The sequence below is a fragment of the Saccopteryx leptura genome, chromosome 6, assembly GCF_036850995.1.
Source record: "Saccopteryx leptura isolate mSacLep1 chromosome 6, mSacLep1_pri_phased_curated, whole genome shotgun sequence".
Taxonomy (NCBI): Eukaryota; Metazoa; Chordata; class Mammalia; order Chiroptera; family Emballonuridae; genus Saccopteryx; species Saccopteryx leptura.
In genome coordinates, this window is record NC_089508.1 from 68,962,847 (window position 1) to 68,982,220 (window position 19,374).

Consider the following 19,374-nt stretch of genomic DNA (forward strand, 5'->3'; position numbering starts at 1 on the left):
CCTTAATTTTAAAAGCCAATGTCTGTGGCCCTGGCCGGTTGGCTCAGTGGTAGAGCGTCAGCCTGGCGTGCAGGAGTCCCAGGTTTGATTCCCAGCCAGGGCACACAGGAGAAGTGCCCATCTGCTTCTCCACCCCTCCCCCTCTCCTTCCTCTCTGTCTCTCTCTTCCCCTCCCGCAGCAGAGGCTCCATTGAAGCAAAGATGGCCCAGGCGCTGGGGATGGCTCCTTGGCCTCTGCCCCAGGCGCTAGAGTGGCTCTGGTCGCAACAGAGCGATGCCCCGGAGGGGCAGAGCATTGCCCCCTGGTGGGCACGCTGGGTGGATACCGGTTGGGCGCATGTGGGAGTCTGTCTGACTGCCTCCCCGTTTCCAACTTCAGAAAAATACAAAAAAAAAAAAAAAGCCAATGTCTGGTGTAAGAGTTATAATTAACCACATGAAATGTAGAAACATTTGCAGACATGATCAAGCTAAATATAAATAATCTAAAAAGCAGAATGCTGTAAAACAAGAAAAAACTAAAACGATATAAAAGTCCATAAATATAAGAAGATTTCTAGTAAATTCTTTCAATTAAATACATTAGAATCTCTTATAACATTTTTACTTTATCACATTGAGTTAATCATGCCTTAAGAAATGTAAGATTTATGTTAACATAAAATCTCATTAGAGTTAGGACAATCCAGGAGAAAACACTTTAATGTTTCACAACATTATAAAAACATTCCAATCTTTATTAACTCTAATTGCGCCTAATTTCTATTAAACTGAGCTCTTTGAGGGTAAGCGCTTAGATATCTGTGTATGTATTCTCCAAATTCAGTCATGAAAGTAAGAAGGATGAAAGATAATGAATTAGTACATTTAGTAAACTCACTAAAAGCCCCAAAGTTACTTCCTGACAACATATGATGGCAGTAAGTCTTTTTAGATCAGTAAGATACATTACGATGAAATTCATGGTTTTAAGAAAATTCCAGTAAACTCCAACTAGAGCTCCACAATCTTGTTAGAGTATGTAAAATAAAATTTAATTAGTTTGGGGAGGGGGTGCGAGACAAACAGAGACAGACAGGTAGGGAGAGAGATGGGAAGCATCAACTCCTAGTTGTGTCACTTTTTAGCCGTTCATTGACTGTTTCTCACACGTGTATTGATGGGGCAGGGGGCCCCAGCTGAGCCCTTGCTCAAGCCAGCAACCTTGGGCTTCAAGCCAGTGACTTTAGGCTCAAGCCAGTGACCTTGGGGTTTCAACCCCAGGACCTCAGCATCCCCGGGCTACGATCTATCCACTGCGTCACCATGGTCAGGCTAGTACAAGCAGTTCTAAAGTGTGCGTCTTCTCCATCACATCCTGGTTTTCAGCCTAGTTTTCAATCAGGGTTGAGAGTTATAAACACAGTAAAAGGTAAAATAGCAATACCAAGAGTGATACATCCCAGTTAGCACTTATCAGGAGCTAACAGGATACTGACAAGGCATTACTAGGAGCAACAGCCTAGAAGGCAATCCCTTCATAGGTAGGCTAAGAATCAGAATATAAATGAATCCTACTGCATAAAAGAGAACCATATCTCATAAAGTCAGAACACAGATTAGCAAATATTTTCTTAAGACAGAAACACTTCAGGGACTCCAGCCATGATCCTTGCTCTCAAGGAACTAAAATCTAATTGGACTTGCTCTCAAACAGTTCAGAAAAAAATTTTAAATAAAAATAATATGTGTACACATGCACATACTGAAAGAGAGAAAGAATGAGCAAATTCAAATGATTGATGGATCTAGATCAAGGGCATAAAAGAGCTCCTTGTAGTATTCTTGGAACTTTTAAGTTTGAAAAGCTACAGCAAAATAAAAATTTATGAAATGCATATATAATTGGAAAGATACTCATAAAAAGTTTAATACAAATTGGCTAAGAGAGTAATTCAGACAAATGAATTAAGAAGGTAAAGCCCTGGCTGGATAGCTCAGTTGGTAGAGCACTTCCCTGAAGCACAGAGGTTGCCGATTCAACCCCCAGTCAGGGCACACACAGGAGCAAGGAACAGACTGAAGTTCCTGTCTCTCTCTAAAATCAATACAATAAACAAAGAAGAAGAAGAAAGAGGAGAAGGAAGAGGAGGAGGAAGAAGAAGAGGAGGAGAAGGAGGAGGAAGGGAGGGAGGAAGAGAGGGAGGGAGGGAGGGAGGGAGGGAGGGAGGGAGGGAAGGGAAGGGAAGGGAAGGGAAGGGAAGGAAGGAAGGAAGGAAGGAAGGAAGGAAGGAAGGAAGGAAGGAAGGAAGGAAGGAAGGAAGAAAAGAAAGAAGAGAAAGAAACAGAGAAAGAGAGAAAGAGAGAAAGAAAGGAAGGAAAGGAAAGGAAAGGAAAGGAAAGGAAAGGAAAGGAAAAGAGAAAGGAAAGGAAAGGAAAGGAAAGGAAAGGAAAGGAAAGGAAAGGAAAGGAAAGGAAAGGAAAGGAAAGGAAAGGAAAGGAAAGGAAAGGAAAGGAAAGGAAAGGAAAGGAAAGGAAAGGAAAGGAAAGGAAAGGAAAGGAAAGGAAAGGAAAGGAAGAAAGAGGGAGGGAGGGAGGGAAAGAGAAAGAAAATGAAGGAAGAAGGAAGAAGGAGGAGGAGGGGGAGGAGGGGAGAAGGAGGAGGAGGATGAGGAGGTAAAGCACTCATATTCAAATAGAGCAAGGATTAGCAAACTATAGTCCCTTGGCCTCATCTGTTAGCTGTCTATTTTTGTGTGGCTAAGAATCGTTTTTACCATTCTTTGGGGGAGGCAATCAAAATAGTGTTATATGACACATAAAATGTATGAAATAAAAGTTTTAATGTCCATAAAAAGTTTTATTAGTTGTGCTCATTTATTTATGTACCGTCTATGGCTGTTTTTGAGCTATATAACAGTAGAGTTGACTGGTTGCAACAGCCAACATACAGCTCACGAAACCTAAATATTTATTATCTGGCCCTTGACAGAAAGTTTCCCAACCCCTAAACTAAAATGACTAAGAAAGCTAAAGCTTCACAGAAAATATAAAGCTCCAGAGGTACCTTCCACTAGGATGGGATTTAGAGAAGCAGAGTCAGGATTATCCCAGCAACCTGAATCTATGTTTGGTTAAATTTATGGTTTATTTATTACTACTAAAACAATTAAGCATTGGGAGAATCTGGCTTATCTTGAAGCCTCCACATGACTACGGCCTACCCTAGGACTATCACACTTAGTTTACCTTTGATCATCTTTTCCCAGAAGTCCTAGTATTCTCAAGAGCTGAATTTGTAACCATGGTGCTGGGACACTGTGGTAATTGAAATCTACTGGGAGCTTTCCTCCAATTACTTGCTTCAAAATTGTTACAAAACTCCCAGTCAAGTCTTTATATCCAGATGAATTCTCCTGCATCCAAAACACAAAACAAAATAAATCACACAAAACACTTCCTGTTAATGTCTTAATACATATAAAATACACTTGGTTTAAATGCCATATAGAATCTAACTTAATACATGTTGACTTAGAAATTCCATGTTCACATTTAATGAACCTGCTCTCATCTGCTTAATTTCTTCCCTGATGAAACTCCTCTGGCTATGTGATACAAAGCTGAATCATCCCCCCCAAAACTTCTACTTCTCCCTACTTGTTCCCATACGGTATAATCACATTTCAAAAGTTCCTACAATTTATCTTATATAGAACCTTTAACAGCCAATACCAGCAATTCAATTAAAAAAATAAATAAAAAGAACTGGCATACTGAAAAAGGGCTATAATATCTCTACTTCTGATGAAAGTCAGGGCCTGTGTGCAATCTCTGAACCCTGTTTGCAAGACTTCTTATGCAAATGAGCTAAATGTGTTCTGGATGGAAGAGCACAGAGCACAGCCAAGACTACTCAAATATTTAAACCCCAAAATCAGTGAATCTGTCTATTAAAAACTAATTAACCCTAGAGTATTTAAACATGTTTGTGTACCTTCATTACCTACCTGACTAATCTCTTGGGCTGGGGAAATTATATACATATTCCTCAAAATGAACACTAGATTTGTCATTGTAATTTTTATTATATTATCAAGGACAAAATTTTTTAAAGGAAATAATAGCTCTTTCAAAGTTTGGTACATGTTAGAGAAAAAATAAGATTTAATATCAAATATCTATATCATACTATTTTGGAACATTATGCATAAAAGTAAAAAAACCTTCAGTTCTATAATTTTAAATTCAATTCACAGCACATCCCATTTTGTTATGCAGTACCAGGGAAATCTCTCACAAATGTATACTTTGGGAAATAAAGGGTTTCAGGCAATACACTGGGGCTGAATTAGTATAAACCCACGTCACCATTTAGAAAATTTTTTTACCATACAATTCAGCCCTCCTAAATTTTCTGACACAGTATCAATGTATGGCATCAACATTGTAGTCTATACCCTGCACAACACTTACAAACTCTCCTCGTTTCTATAGACTGTAATGCGCCCCATGAAGTTGTATAAAACAGTGGTCCCCAACCTATTTTGGGCCACGGACCGGTTTAATGTCAGAAAATATTTTCACGGACTGGCCTTTAGGGTGGGACAGATAAATGAATCACGTGACCGAGACAAGCATCAAGAGTGAGTCTTACGACGGATGTAACAGAGGGAATCTGGTCATTTTTAAAAAATAAAATATCGTTCAGACTTAAATATAAATAAAACAGAAATAATATGAGTTATTTATTCTTTCTCTACGGACCGGTACCAAATGGCCCATGGACCAGTACCAGTCCGTGGCCCGGGGGTTGGAGACCACTGGTATAAAAGACAATCACTGCTTGAAAAACCACAAATCTGCAAATTTCAATCACCTTCCTACCTACCATTTTTCTGTTTTTGAAGCAATAAAAAAGAGAATTTAGGCATTAAAAAAACAAAGAAACAACTGAGGAGGGACAGATGTTGATGGAGGGAGACTTGACTTGGGGTGGCGAATACACAATGCAATATAGAGAGGATGTATTGTAGAACTATACCTGTGAAACCTATATAATTTTATTAACCAATGTCACCCCAACAAATTCAATAAAAAATATTTTTAAAAGACTTATTCTGTAGCGTGCCTACAACTCATGCTATTAACAACTTGCAAAAATTACTATTTAGAAGTCAATAATAAAAACTTGAGATCTGGCCAGACAGCTCAGTTGGTTAGAGCATTGTCCTGATATGTAAAGTTTTGTGGGTTCAATCCCCAGGCAGGGTACATGCAGGAACAGTCCGATGTTTCTCTCTCTCTCTCTCACTCTCTTCCTCTCCCTATATAACTCTATTTGAAAAAATTAAAAAATTAAAAACTTGAAGTGTTAAATAAGCATTTGACTGAAAAATCTGAGGGTTTTTTTAAAATTCCATAATTATATTTTTCTAATGGCAACTACTTAGTACCTGCTGACATTTACAACTTACCTTAATCAATCTGTGGTATATGTGCAAGGAAGCAGCCATGACCCCAACATCTCGGTCACAAAGTGCTTTCCGAAACTTAGTGTGGATATGTTGTACTTGATTAGGAGCAATGAGATGGAATTTGTATAATGCCAGAACAGCTTTTCTTCGTATAATCTCCCTAAAGATAAAAAATAAAATCTAAACAAACTATTTTTTTTAAACTAAGTAAATCATGAATTAAATTTTTAGTAACCCTATCTATACATCTTGCATATAATGTCTGAAGGCATTTTCTAGTACACTTTTAATAAATGTTTTATAGTTTGCTGAATTAGAATAAAGAAATTAATAAATGTATAATTCTCTCTCTCTCTCTCTCCTCTCTCTAAAATCAATAAATAAATCTTTAAAAAAGAAAAAAAAAAGAATACCTTTCATAAGATTCCTAACAAATGTTCATCTAGCTTCTGCTAAATTCCATTAACAAGCAACTCACTATCTTCCTAGGCAAACTATACCATGATGGATTTTTTAAACATAGAAAGAATTAACAAGTTTGCCATTAGTAGTAATACTATGGTGATGTAAACAACATCCCAATGTATTGCTATTGGTTATCAACCAATATTAGTTCTGGGAGAGAAAAGGTAAATGAGGTCAGAAAAAAGAACAAAAAACCTCTGAACAGGCTCAGGAACACCTAGGCCTGGCCCTAAGTGTGGTCCTAGCACAAGACATCAAGATACCTGGATTCGCGCTGTTTGTCTGGCATGCTGAAATACATACAGCCAGGGATTCAGAGTCCAGTCCAACCCGTTTCACATCTTCTTGGTGACATCCTAGCCCACCTGTAGCTCTGACCCATGTTCTTTAGCTCTTCACTGCATAACATGTAATTAGATACAGCCATACTGCAGAAGCAGAATTTCAAAGTCTGAACTCTAACTAGTAGAAGATAGGAAAGTTCAGGATTTGAAATTAGAGTGGATGAGAAGCAATAAGGAAAAAAAATCAACTCTCAGAAGAATTTCATATAATGAGTCAGTAAATATGATTGCCACAAAGGAGTGGTGGTATGGAAATTTTATACAAATATATGCTCTGGCTTGACGTGTGGTGGTGCAGTGGATAGAGCATCAACCTGGAATGCTGAGGTCTCCAGTTCGAAGCCCTAGGCTTGCCCCTTCAAGGAACATACAAAAAGCAACTACTTTGAGTTGATGCTTCCCACTCTTCCCCTCACTCCATTTCTCTCTCTCTCTCCTCTCTTGAAAATCAATAAATAAAATCATTTTTTAAAATAAAAATAAAAATAATAAAAATATGCTCCACTATGATCAGGTCAACGCATAATTGTCTAAGAAAAGCTAATATTTTATTTCCAGTAATTAACTGTCAATACTCATCATTTGGTTTAAACCAAGATTTGACATAAATAAAACATTATAACAAGTCTGAAGAATCTACCATTCTTAGTAAAACTATCATTTTAGTTATTTTTTTTAAAAATACAGACCATGAGTCAATATTTTATAATCTTAGAACACAAAAATACTGACTTAAAGCATATGAAAAAAATATGGTATAAGTAACAAAAAAAATCTTATCAAGAATGTACACATAACTGGCCCTGGCTGGTTGGCTCAGCAGTAGAGCATTGGCCTGGCGTGTGGAAGTTCCAGGTTCAATTCCCAGTCAAGGCACACAGGAGAAACAACCATCTGTTTCTCCACCCCTCACCCTCTTCCTTCTTTCTCTCTGTCTCTTTGTATCTCTTTCTTTCTCTCTCTCTCTCTCTTTCTCTCTCTCTCTCTCTCTCTCTTTTCCTCTCCTGCAGCCATGGCTCTAATGGTCCAAGCAAGTTGGCCCCAGGGGCTAAGGATGGCTCCATGGCCTTGCCTCAGGCATGGATATGGCTTGGTTGCTAAGCAATAAAGCAGCAGCCCCAGTTGGGCAGAGAATCACCAGTAGGGGGCTTGCTGGGTGGATCCCGATCGGGGTGCATGCAGGAATCTCTCTCTCTGCCTCCCTGCCTCTCACCTTGACTAAAAAATAAAATAAAATAAGAATGTATACATAACTAAAGTACTATAATCATAAAAGAAAATGGAAAATAACCGCAAACTTTTACCTAGTTTTAAAGGTTATAAAGTTAGAGGTATGGTGGAAAACACAATAATTCAAGTGTGGTGAAAAAATAAGCCAAGCATTAAAGACAGAGTTAAGGAACCTTATAAGATTAGCAAAAAACTACAAGTTACGGTTTATTAGGATATATTCTACTATAAAATAGAATTTGAATGCTACAGTTTTAATATAAAAGTATACCCAATACACTGAAGCTCACTGTATTCATAGCACTTGATTTTCAAATGTTTTCCATTATTTCACTTTCTCCTCCAAACAGCATTGTGGAAATTAAAAAGCTTCGACCAAGCCCATACAGCCTAGGGAAACCGAGACCACTGCTGGAAGCGGCGGAAGTGGGAGGAAAGCCACGGATTCCTGACACTGAGCTCCTCGCTGTCTCTCAGGTTAACTTTAGAAAGCTGCCTAGTATTTTCCTAAACCCACGTTAAAAAAGGATGATGTATTGGGAATTTTTACGTTTTACCTGACAAAGAATACCCTCTCTACCTTGCTAGCATTAGTTTAGTCATAATATATTTTTTAGTACAAATTTTTGTTTTGAAATATAAAGTGTATACACCTATCCAAAAGGAATGTACTTACTTAGAATGTTGAAGTTTATCTTCTATTAATGGAAGAACAGCTGGAATCATTTCTCGAGGGAAAATCTGGCTGACAAGAGTAAGTGCCATACATACTTCCACCAAGTTAGTGCTCTGCAAGTCCTGACAGAATTATTAAGCAAAGAAAACATTTAGTGCAAATTTCAAAACTAGGGATAGCAAGCTCAACATTGCAATGGTCCCACATACTTAACAGTTTTCCACTACATAATTAATTTGTACATTCATGCTTACCTCATATTTTCTAGAACTATCCCTGTTTCATTTCCCTTAACAAAGTCAATAAACACAGCCAAAAAGCAAGCGATCCAAAAGGAAACTGTATTTCTGGTCTGATATTGGCCAAAATAGTCTCCTTTATAACAGTTTTTAAAACTTTTCTAATAACAAACCACTTTTATTAATTCTTCTTGTTAATCAATGTGAGTAGAAGTTTAAAAGAAAATCTCAAATATATACAATAAAATGTATGCATTCATACATACTTATACATGCACAAATTTTATAAGTCATTCTAATAGAAACTGAAAATAAGTTTCTGAAAGTTTCGGTCCCTGGCCAGTTGGCTCAGTGATAAAGCATCAGCTTGGCATGTGGATGTCCAGGTTCAATTCCCAATCAGGGCACAAAGGAGAAGCATCCATCTGCCTCTCCACCACTCCCCCTCTCGTTCCTCTCTCTCCCTCTTTCTCTTTCTCTCTCCTTCTCTCCACCCCTCCTGCAGACATGGCTTGAATGGAGTGAGTTGGCCCCAGGCACTGAGGATGGTTCCATGGCCTCCGCCTCAGAAGCTAAGAAGAGCTAGGTTGGTGAGCCACAGAGCAATGCTCCAGATGGGCAGAGCATCACCCCCTAGTGGGCTTGCCGGGTAGATCCCGGTCAGGGCACATGTGGGAATCTGTCTCTCTGAACTCCCCTCCTCTCACTGCATTAAAAATAAAGAAAGTTTCAAAAAATTTAAACTACTGATAATTTTAATAGAGCATATATGACTTAAAATTCAGAAAGAACTACACACACACACTACCCACCTATCAAAAGACTGACACCAGATAAACAAGAAAAAGCTGAACAATTCAATTATACTTCATGACTAATTCTGATTAAGAATTTAACAGGAAAAAATATTGTATGGACTAAGTTCTGTTTTTATTATTTGTACATTCCAGTTATCCAATTATACTCTATTCTCCTTTAAAATACTTAAACTATTCAGTCTATACGTATATCCCTTTAGAACAGATTCTAGAAAAAGACACAACAGCATAGATATGCATGAGCTAAGAGTCTGGAGATCTGAGTTATCTATCTAACACTGCTTTTTAAAACAAAACAGCAACAGGAGCAGTAGCAACTACTACTTTACATAGTGCTTCATCTAAGCCTCATAACCTGGTTAAGTTCTATTACTAACACCATTTTCGAGTTATAGAAACTGATCTAAAAGATCTTTCTAAGCCCATTCTGTAAGACTACCTTCTTCCAAAAATATCTAATTCAATCTGATTAAGGAAACATGTCAGATGCCTGCAGAAATCATTTAAGTCTTCATAATAAACAACATACATTACCTTTACAACTGTATTTACAAGGAGAACCAACAGTTCATGACTTTCATGTAGAAATAAAGAAACCGCCAAATAACCTATAAAATTTGAGGGGAAAATGTCATTATAACATTTCCCAAGAAGTTAAAGCAATAACATATTCCAAAATTTAAGTGCCAAAGATACCAGTTGCAGGTAAATATGAAAACAAATTGCAAAATATGAGGATTAAAATCTTTAGTAAGGAAGACTTCAGGTGGTCTTCATCTGAAATCTTTCAGAATTATGCATTTCACAGGCTATACCTAAAATGGAAAAGAGGCTATGTGTACCAACTTAAAGTTGCATAATGACACCAGGAATATATGCCTTCTATGTTGTTGTGTGCAAATCTCTACACAATCAACCAAAACATTTTTTATCCTGTAGCCAAACATAGAATTACTTAAAAACTAATAGTTACTATAGTTAACAGTGAGTTACTGGCTATTTGTGTTATTAAATGAGCTACCACCTAATACTTAGCAGTATGATGTAAATCATATATTAAGCCATGAACAATACCTTATTTTCTCAATTTAAAGATGCACTATTGAATGAATAACAGCTGTTGAGGAAAACACTTGTCTCCTCCATTAAATGTACCCATTGACTAAATAAGCATTTTTATTTCAATAATATTAAAACATAAAAAAAGGACATATTAGGAGTGAAGAAATACATGAATACTAAGACATATGTCATGTGCTTAGAATCTAGATGCTCCATGTCATTTTCCTGTCACCCTGCATACTGGTAACATTTGTTAGAGAGTTACTGTGGGTCAAGTACATTACAAGCCTTACTTCTTTTAATCCTCACAACTCTATGAGACAGATATTATTACCCACAATACAGTAATGAAGCCCCCAAAGGGTAATTGCCCAAAGTCTACAGCAGGGGTCGGGAATCTTTTTGGCTGAGAGAGCCATGAACGCCACATATGTTAAAATGTAATTCTGTGAGAGCCATACAACGACCCGTGTACGTTACACATTATCCAATAAAAATTTGGTGTTGTCCCGGAGGACAGCTGTGATTGGCTCCAGCCACCCGCAACCAAGAACATGAGAGGTAGGAAATGAATGGATTGTAATACATGAGAATGTTTTATATTTTTAACGTTATTATTTTTTTTATTAAGAATTTGTCTGCGAGCCAGATGCAGCCATCAAAAGAGCCACATCGGCCCTGGCCGGTTGGCTCAGCGGTAGAGCGTCGACCTGGCATGTGGGGGACCCTTCTCCCGGCCAGGGCACATAGGAGAAGCGCCCATTTGCTTCTCCACCCCCACCCCCTCCTTCCTCTCTGTCTCTCTCTTCCCCTCCCGCAGCCGAGGCTCCATTGGAGCAAGGCTGGCCCGGGCACTGGGGATGGCTCCTTGGCCTCTGCCCCAGGCGCTAGAGTGGCTCTGGTGATGGCAGAGCGACGCCCCGGAAGGGCAGAGCATCGCCCCCTGGTGGGCAGAGCTTCGCCCCTGGTGAGCGTGCCGGGTGGATCCTGGTTGGGCGCATGCGGGAGTCTGACTGTCTCTCTCCGTTTCCAGCTTCAGAAAAATACAAAAGAAAAAAAAAAAGAGCCACATCTGGCTCACGAGCCGTAGGTTCCCGACCCCTGGTCTATAGCTCTTACATGGTGGATAGGGCTCAACCCATCCAGTGGGAGTTGGTTCATGTTTTTAACCCCTCTGCTTTTCTGTCTCCCCACACTGTCTATCCTGAGGCCCTATGCCCTGAATCCCATTTTCATTCTTCTCAATTCTTTCAGCCCTTTCATTAGGGATTCTAATGTTAACTATACCCGTCATTAGCCAGCATTCATATTGTCTGTGTGTGTTGGGGAACATGGAAAATATGCATAAAAGTTCCTATTCTCACAACCAAATAGCAGTGTGACTGACTGTAACATCTTCACTAAAAATAGAGAAGAGATATTATTCCCACAACCATGAGAGAGGGAAAAAAAACTAACCAGTGCCAAAAAAGAGATGAGAAAAACCCTAGAAAGTCATTACAGCAGAGATTAGATTTTATCAGGTTACTAAGAACTCATCTGTTCAGCTAAGGTATCACCCACACCCAAGTCACCAATATCAAAGTACAAGAAGACCAGCAAACTAATCCAAAGATCATGTCAAGGAAATCTTAATTCTATATGTTACAAAAAATTTCCTGTTTTGATAATCAGGAAACAGGAAAAAAGATATTCTGTGACAAAAAAAAAAAATGAAAATCAAGGTTTCAGGAAAACAAAGAATAACAATTATGATTATGGAGTATATTTGCTATGACCAAGAGTGACGTATAGCATAAGGATACGGGCTTTGACTCATAGAAACTTAGGTTCACATTCTGGCTCCATCCTTCATTACCTCTATGACCTTGGACAAGTAACTTGACGTTTCTGAGCCTCTGTTTTCTCCTCGGTAATATGAAATATTATCTCACAGAATAAAGAACCTAACATAATGTCTGATTTAATGGGTACTGAAATTTATTTATTTAACAATATTAACATGAAAAATAAGAAGGTATTCTTCAGCAGAGAAAGCACCAAAACTAGCCTTAGTAATCTCAAGAGAGTCAATGAGGCAATAGAACCAGAACAAAGACATGTAAAAGATTTAAATACTACCATAAAAAATACTTTATTGGCACACATAAGAATATGTAGGCCCTAGCTGGTTCGCTCAGTGAATAGACCATCAGCCTGGGGTATGGATGTCCCAGGTTTGATCCCTGGTCAGGCCACACATGAGAAGCGACCATCTACTTCCCTTCCCCTCCCTCTCCTCCTCCTCTCTATCTTCCCCTCCTGCAGCCAGTGGCTCCATTGGTCCGAGCATCGGCCCTGGGGCTGAGAATCTGAGCATCAGCCCCAGATGGGGGTTGCCAGGTGGATTCTGGTCAGGGCACATGTGGGAGTCTGTCTCTCTATCTCCCCTCCTCTCACTTAAATAAAGTAAAAAAAAAAAAAAGTGTCTGATACCTGCAAATATATGTCTCTCTAGTTGGGAATATTTTCTCAAGGAAGATCATGAATTTCAATAAAAATGACTGTGAGGTCTCCTTTAAGAAAACAAGCCTCCATAACTATGAAATAACATGTACAAGGATAATCACTACAACATTATTTATAAGAACAAAAAACCAAACAAAATAAACAAAAACAAAAACAAAAACTACATGTCCATAAATATGGATCTGGCTGAAAAAACTATGAATGGTACATCCATCAATCCAATGAAAACTGTATAAAACTATGAAGATGTCAAAATAAGGTGTAGAATAATCTACACGGCACGCTATCTTTTGTGTAAGACAGTCTGTGGGAGTATGTACACATGCATTTGCTTTTTATTTTTTCAAAAAGAAACAATAGAAAGCTAAATCAGAAACTAATGAAAAAAGTTACCTATAATCGTAAGAAACAAACAGGGTAGGGGGGCTAGATATGAAAGTGAGACTTTACCCTGACCTGTGGTGGCGCAGTGGATAAAGTGTCAACCTGGAATGCTAAGGTTGCTAGTTCAAAACCCTGGGCTTACCTGGTCAAGGCACATATGGGAGTTGATGCTTCCTGTTCCTCCTCCCCTTCTCTCCCTCTCTCTCTCCTTTCTAAAAACGAATAGACTTTAAAAAATAAACTATTGGATAATTAATTATAAAAAAAGAAAAAAAGTGCGATGTCTCTGATTATATCTACAAAAAGGTCTTCACCATGTAACACTTCATGTATAATATTTTTAAAATACACTGAAAATGAAAAAAATTACATAAAAGTCTATGAAGCAGAATATAGAAACAGTTGTATAAAATAACTACACCACCAACCATCTAATATTTATTGGCTATCTAGTACTGTCAAGATTTCCTGCCTTTAGGGATTTTTTAATTAGTCTGGGGCTAAAACATTCATATATGAAAAGAAAACACCATACAATAACAGATGGTAGGAGCCACCTAAGTGATCACAGAAAAGTTCAGACTTGATTTGGAATATGAAAAGGGAGAAACAGGATGCCAGAGGACATTCTATAATACATGGAAGGAAGAATACAACAAGCCTAAAATTGGACAAGTATTTTGGGTGGAGTGAGGTTCAACAGGTGGAACAGTACATGCATTATAGTCTGCAAATCTTTACCAAGACATCTCCCATCCCCTATCCCATCATTTTACAATATAACTTGTGAAGAATGCTCATCCTTGGCAACATGACACTATCAACTCCTTTCAATAAAGAACATGTTCTTCTAGTCGCACATTATTCTAAAGAGCCTCCTTCTTGGGGTTCTGATATAAAGCTGAATCTATACAAACAGAAGATTTAAGTCTTTGAAAGGATTTTTCCTAAGAGTCCTAAAGGTCGACTACAGAGAAAAATAAAATTTTAAGATACCTCTAATCCTCATAACTAACATCTGTGAAACTGAGAACATGGTAGTCAAAATTATTCAAGTCAATATCAGTTTTATGCTCTACAGAAACATATCTGATAATTAAATTGATGAGGTTAGACAGACTTAAAAATTAGTGTTAGCCTGACCAGACAGTGGCACAGTGGATAGAGCGTCGGACTGAAACGTGTAGGACCCAGGTTTGAAACCCTGAGGTCGCCAGCTTGAGCACGGGCTCATCTGGTTTGAGCAAAGCTCACCAGCTTGAGCCCAAGGTCATTGGCTCGAGCAAGAGATCACTCGATCTGCTGTAGCCCCCCGGTCAAGGCACATATGAGAAAGCAGTCAATGAACAACTAAGGTGCCACAATGAAGAAATGATGCTTCTCATCTCTCTCCCTTCCTGTCTGTCTGTTCCTATCTGTCCCTTTCTCTGTCTCTTTCTGTCTCTGTCACAAAAAATAAATAAGATAAAATAAAATAAAATCTTTAAAATAAATTAGTGTTAGTACAACCATTATGGAAGAAAGTATGGTGGTTCCTCAAAAATTAAGAATAGAACTACCATATGACCCAGCAATCCCACTACTATCTACCCAAAAAAACTCAAAAATATTGGTAATAAAGACACATGCACCCCCATGTTCATCACAGCAGTATTCACAGTGGCCAAGACATGGAAACAACCAAAAGTGCCCCTCAATAGATGACTGGATAAAGAAGATGTGGTACATACATACTACGGAATACTCAGCCATAAGAAATGATGACATAGGGTCATTTATGACAACGTGGATGGACCTTGATAACATTATACTGAGTGAAATAAGTAAATCAGAAAAAGCTAAAAACTGTATGATTTCACACATAGGTGGGATACAAAGCAGAGAGTCATAGATATAGATAAGAGTGCAGTGGTTACCAGGGGGAGAAAAATGTAAGGGAGGGACAGGAAGGCTGGGGGAAGGGTGTAAAGAAGGACAAATATAAGGTGATGGAAACTGATTTGGCTTTGGGTGATGGATATACAACATAATTGACTATTGAAATGATGTAGTGATGTTTGCCTGAAATTTATATACACTTATTGATCAATGTCACCCTGTTAATTTTCCAAATAAAAAAAAAGAAAAAGAATGAGTGTCACTGTGGTATATATAATTTGCATACAAGAAAATTCACCATTTTTAAGTGTATAGTTTAATTAGTTTTGACAAATATATGTAATTATCCAACTACCATCAAAAAAATAGGCAATTTTTCATCTTCTCTATAGCTCCAAGATGCTATGTATTGGGAAAACTGACTTTATTTATAGGTGCTGAGTTTTTGGAATACTATTACATTTTTAATTTATTTTTATTATATTTTTAGTCTTACCTTTTTGTCTTTCTCTTTTACTATTACCTTCCTTAATGCTTTGGAAACTGCAAGACAATGTTCTAAAACCATACTATATACTTGCCGTCATTCATTTTATAAAGTATCTGGAACTTTAAGGACAACATTAAGTCAAACACATACATACCTACTCTTTTTCCTAAAAGATTTCCTTGTTGTGCCAACTTGATTGCATGTATGTAGCCAAAGGAAGCATCATATCCAAGCATTTCACAATATATAAGTCTCACCATACATTCTTTCATCATTTTCTGAAAAGAAAATGTCCAGTCACTGTATAAATAGTGTTTCGATTTTTTTTATTATGTCATAATCATTTAACAAGAGAATCCTTTAATCCTGGCACTGAAAAGAGATACACACACACAAACACACACACACACACACACACACACACACACACAACAAATTAATCATCTGAAGTCAGACTTTATAAATAAAAGAGAGAAGCATTCATTTGTTGTTCCACTTAGTTGTACATTCATTGGTTGCTTCCCTGTGTCCTGATGAGGGATCGAATCCACAACCTTGTCGTTTTGGGGATGATGCTCTTTTTTTTTTTTTTTTTGTATTTTTCTGAAGCTGGAAACGGGGAGAGACAGTCAGACTCCCGCATGCACCAGAACCGGATCCACCCGGCACGCCCACCAGGGGCGATGCTCTGCCCCTCCGGGGCGTCGCTCTTCCGCGACCAGAGCCACTCTAGCGCCTGGGGCAGAGGCCAAGGAGCCATCCCCAGAGCCCGGGCCATCTTTGCTCCAATGGAGCCTTGGCTGCGGGAGGGGAAGAGAGAGACAGAGAGGAAGGAGGGGGTGGGGGTGGAGAAGCAAATGGGCGCTTCTCCTATGTGCCCTGGCCGGGAATCGAACCCGGGTCCCCCGCACGCCAGGCTGACGCTCTACCGCTGAGCCAACCGGCCAGGACCGGGGATGATGCTCTTGGTCAGGGCCAACTACCAACAGTGTTCATGTCAGTAAAATAATTTCAGTATTTTATTAGTGGCAACACTATAAAATAAGTCAACCGTACCTATTTAAAGTTCTAGATCCCCTTCCTGTAAAATTTGATTATAATGAGACACATGATCCTCAGATAAAATTTTACCAATGGTAATGTGACTTGGCTTCTAGAATGCAGCACACTATTTTAATATATTTTGTCACATGAAAAAATCCATAAAATTCCTACAAGTTGGTAATAATTTCTGCAATGAAATATTTTTTACATTTAAAAACATAATTGTGTATGGACTATCTTCAGAATTATCATGCTCTATATAATATGTAATAGTTTGCTCTATAGATATTCTTTCACAACTCTCACAATTATTATAAACTAAAGGTATAATTTCATTAATAGTAGAGCCATTATAATATTTATTTTTTTAAACTGGGTCTACCAATATTTACAACACAAGAAAATAAATTGTTAGGAGATTCTATAAATTTATTACTATAATATTTGCATTTTTTAGTATTTGCATTATTGAGTATTCCCAATACTTATAGAAAAATTTAATAAGAAACAATATAAATAAAATGTATTTCAAAAAAAGAAAAGCTTACAGACTGTTTTATTATCTAAATAAATAAATAATCCTGTTAGTATACTACAGGATTACTAAATCACAAAACCCTTAAGAAACAATAAAATAAAATATTGTAAAGTAAGGATAATAATATTAAATATTTCACTTACATGTATGTATATATGTAAATATGAAGAGTTTAAAAAGAAACCATAGGAAAATCTTAGGGGAGTAAGATTTAATTTAGGTCACCTATGTTTAAAGTAATGTAAGTTAATTCACTAGCACGTTAAGACTACTAAATACTGAGAAAACAAGCTTGTAAGTTACTGCAAGTCCCTCTTCAAAAGGTTTCTATATAAATTGGGAGAGAAAGTGTTCATTTGAGCCATGAAGAATTGATCCTGGTTTTGTAACATTTATCTCAGAGTTTTTCAAGAGTCATGAACTTAAAACTATATTATATACATTGCTATTCTCTTCTTTTTAGAAAGGAAAGTGCATTTCCCATTGCAGGGATTCTCTTTACAATCCTCTAACAAACTAACCTCTTCATGACCATCTCAGGGACAAACCACTCTGTAAAGCATGCCCAGAGTTGAATGGCCGTAATTATAAAATTTTCCTTCCTGACTTCTACCTATTTATCTTAGTTCTGCCCTCACCAGGTTTATACCTGGTAGCAAGAAAAATATTTATTAGTGCCAATTATAGAAAATGGAAATCTAACAAAGTAAAAAGAGCGAAACCATTTCTGCTTAACATTTCTATCAAGTACGATGAAGCACAGTAATTTTATACATACACACACAAAGATATATACATAGATATATCAGATTAGTTATGTTTCAAGTTTCATTTGTCCATATATTATGATCACAAAAAATATATACAGTATACACATTCTCTCAGACTTTACAAGTGTTATTCATGTACATGCATATACTCGTGCAAAATAATCACCTGATATTTTTACAGAGGAGGGAGAACATCTCCACAACGACTTACACACAGAAGGCACTTGCTAAATCTTTGCTGAATAAATATTGCTTAAAAAAATCTCATTATGTGAAACCATATTAAAATTAGGAGGGGAAAATAGTCTACGTTTTAATCTAACTGTCTAGAAACAGTCCTACAGTGACCTGCATATAGTAGCCACTCATTAAAAAATTGATAAAATGAATGTTGCTTAAAACATCTAATTATATGGAACCAAGTCTAAAAACAGCTGGATTCTGTCCTGGCCGGATAGCTCTACTGGTTAGAGCATCATCCCAAAGTACAGAGGTTGCCAGTTTGATTTCCTGTCAGAGCACATACAGGAGCAGATTGATGCTCTTGTCTTTCTCTCCCTCTCTCCCTTCCTCTCGATCTAAAATCAATAAAATAAACATTTAAAAAAAAACTGGACTCTGATTCAACTGCTGGGCAATAAGTACACCTAGTTTTACAGCAAGAAAACCATCTTTTTACCTTGTCATTCAACCAACACTCCAAGATGTGTAACAGTGAAATGAAATCTACAATATGTCAATTCAAGTCTGACAAGATTATTTGAAATGATATAAACTCACCTTTTCCCAGTGCACAACATTAAAACAGTAATAGCAGCACTGGGGTCCCAGGAGTGTTACCACATTTATATATTGTGATTATCATCACATCGGCACTAAATTGACATCAGTTAAGCAAGGCTTGCTCTGTGCAGCCAGTCAATAATAAAAGGCTAAAGTTAATAACTGACTTGCTACCACCCATAGCTGATTGTAAATATGATAAATTAGATTTTAGCAAGTGATCAATTAGATGTCACTATGGAGTGCACAGTGGACCAGATTTCAAATTCCAAACGCGCTGGCACTGCCTATGCGCACTTACCAGTGTTGTTGAAGGAGCCGAAACAGTTGCTTTCAGATTACTCAGTTCCTGCTGGATTAACTTCTCTTCCTCCTGACAAAGTGAAAATATATACATGCATGAATAACTGTCTTTCAAAACTGTAACAGTACTTTTTAAATGGAAAATTAATTTATGATACATAATTTCAATAAAAAGAAACATTCTTTTTTTGAGAGAGAGAGAGGAAGAGAGAGAGATGAGAAGCATCAGCTCGTAGTTGCATCACTTTAGTTGTTTTCATTTCTTCTCATATGAGCTTTGACCAGGGGGCTCAAGCGGAGCCAATGACCCCTTGCTCAAGCCAGTGACCTTGGGCTCAAGCAGCCAGTAACCTTGGACTTCAGACCAGCAAACATGGGATCATGTC

General features: G+C 37.6%; 1 protein-coding gene across 2 annotated transcripts in view; it reads right to left on the reverse strand.

The window, feature by feature from the left end:
- Nucleotides 1-19,374, reverse strand: part of AP4E1 (adaptor related protein complex 4 subunit epsilon 1) — a 72,075-nt gene that overhangs the window by 50,736 nt on the left and 1,965 nt on the right. Inside the window, exons 2-7 of one of the 2 annotated variants that reach the window (XM_066342674.1) lie at nucleotides 18,987-19,058; nucleotides 15,705-15,828; nucleotides 9,763-9,836; nucleotides 8,172-8,293; nucleotides 5,457-5,616; nucleotides 3,229-3,395 (exon numbers count right to left, since the gene is read on the reverse strand). In XM_066342674.1, coding sequence (XP_066198771.1) covers nucleotides 3,229-3,395; nucleotides 5,457-5,616; nucleotides 8,172-8,293; nucleotides 9,763-9,836; nucleotides 15,705-15,828; nucleotides 18,987-19,058 — 719 coding nt within the window. Of the gene's footprint in view, nucleotides 1-3,228; nucleotides 3,396-5,456; nucleotides 5,617-8,171; nucleotides 8,294-9,762; nucleotides 9,837-15,704; nucleotides 15,829-18,986; nucleotides 19,059-19,374 lie in introns of those variants that run through there. The other variant, XM_066342675.1, reaches the window with a different exon arrangement.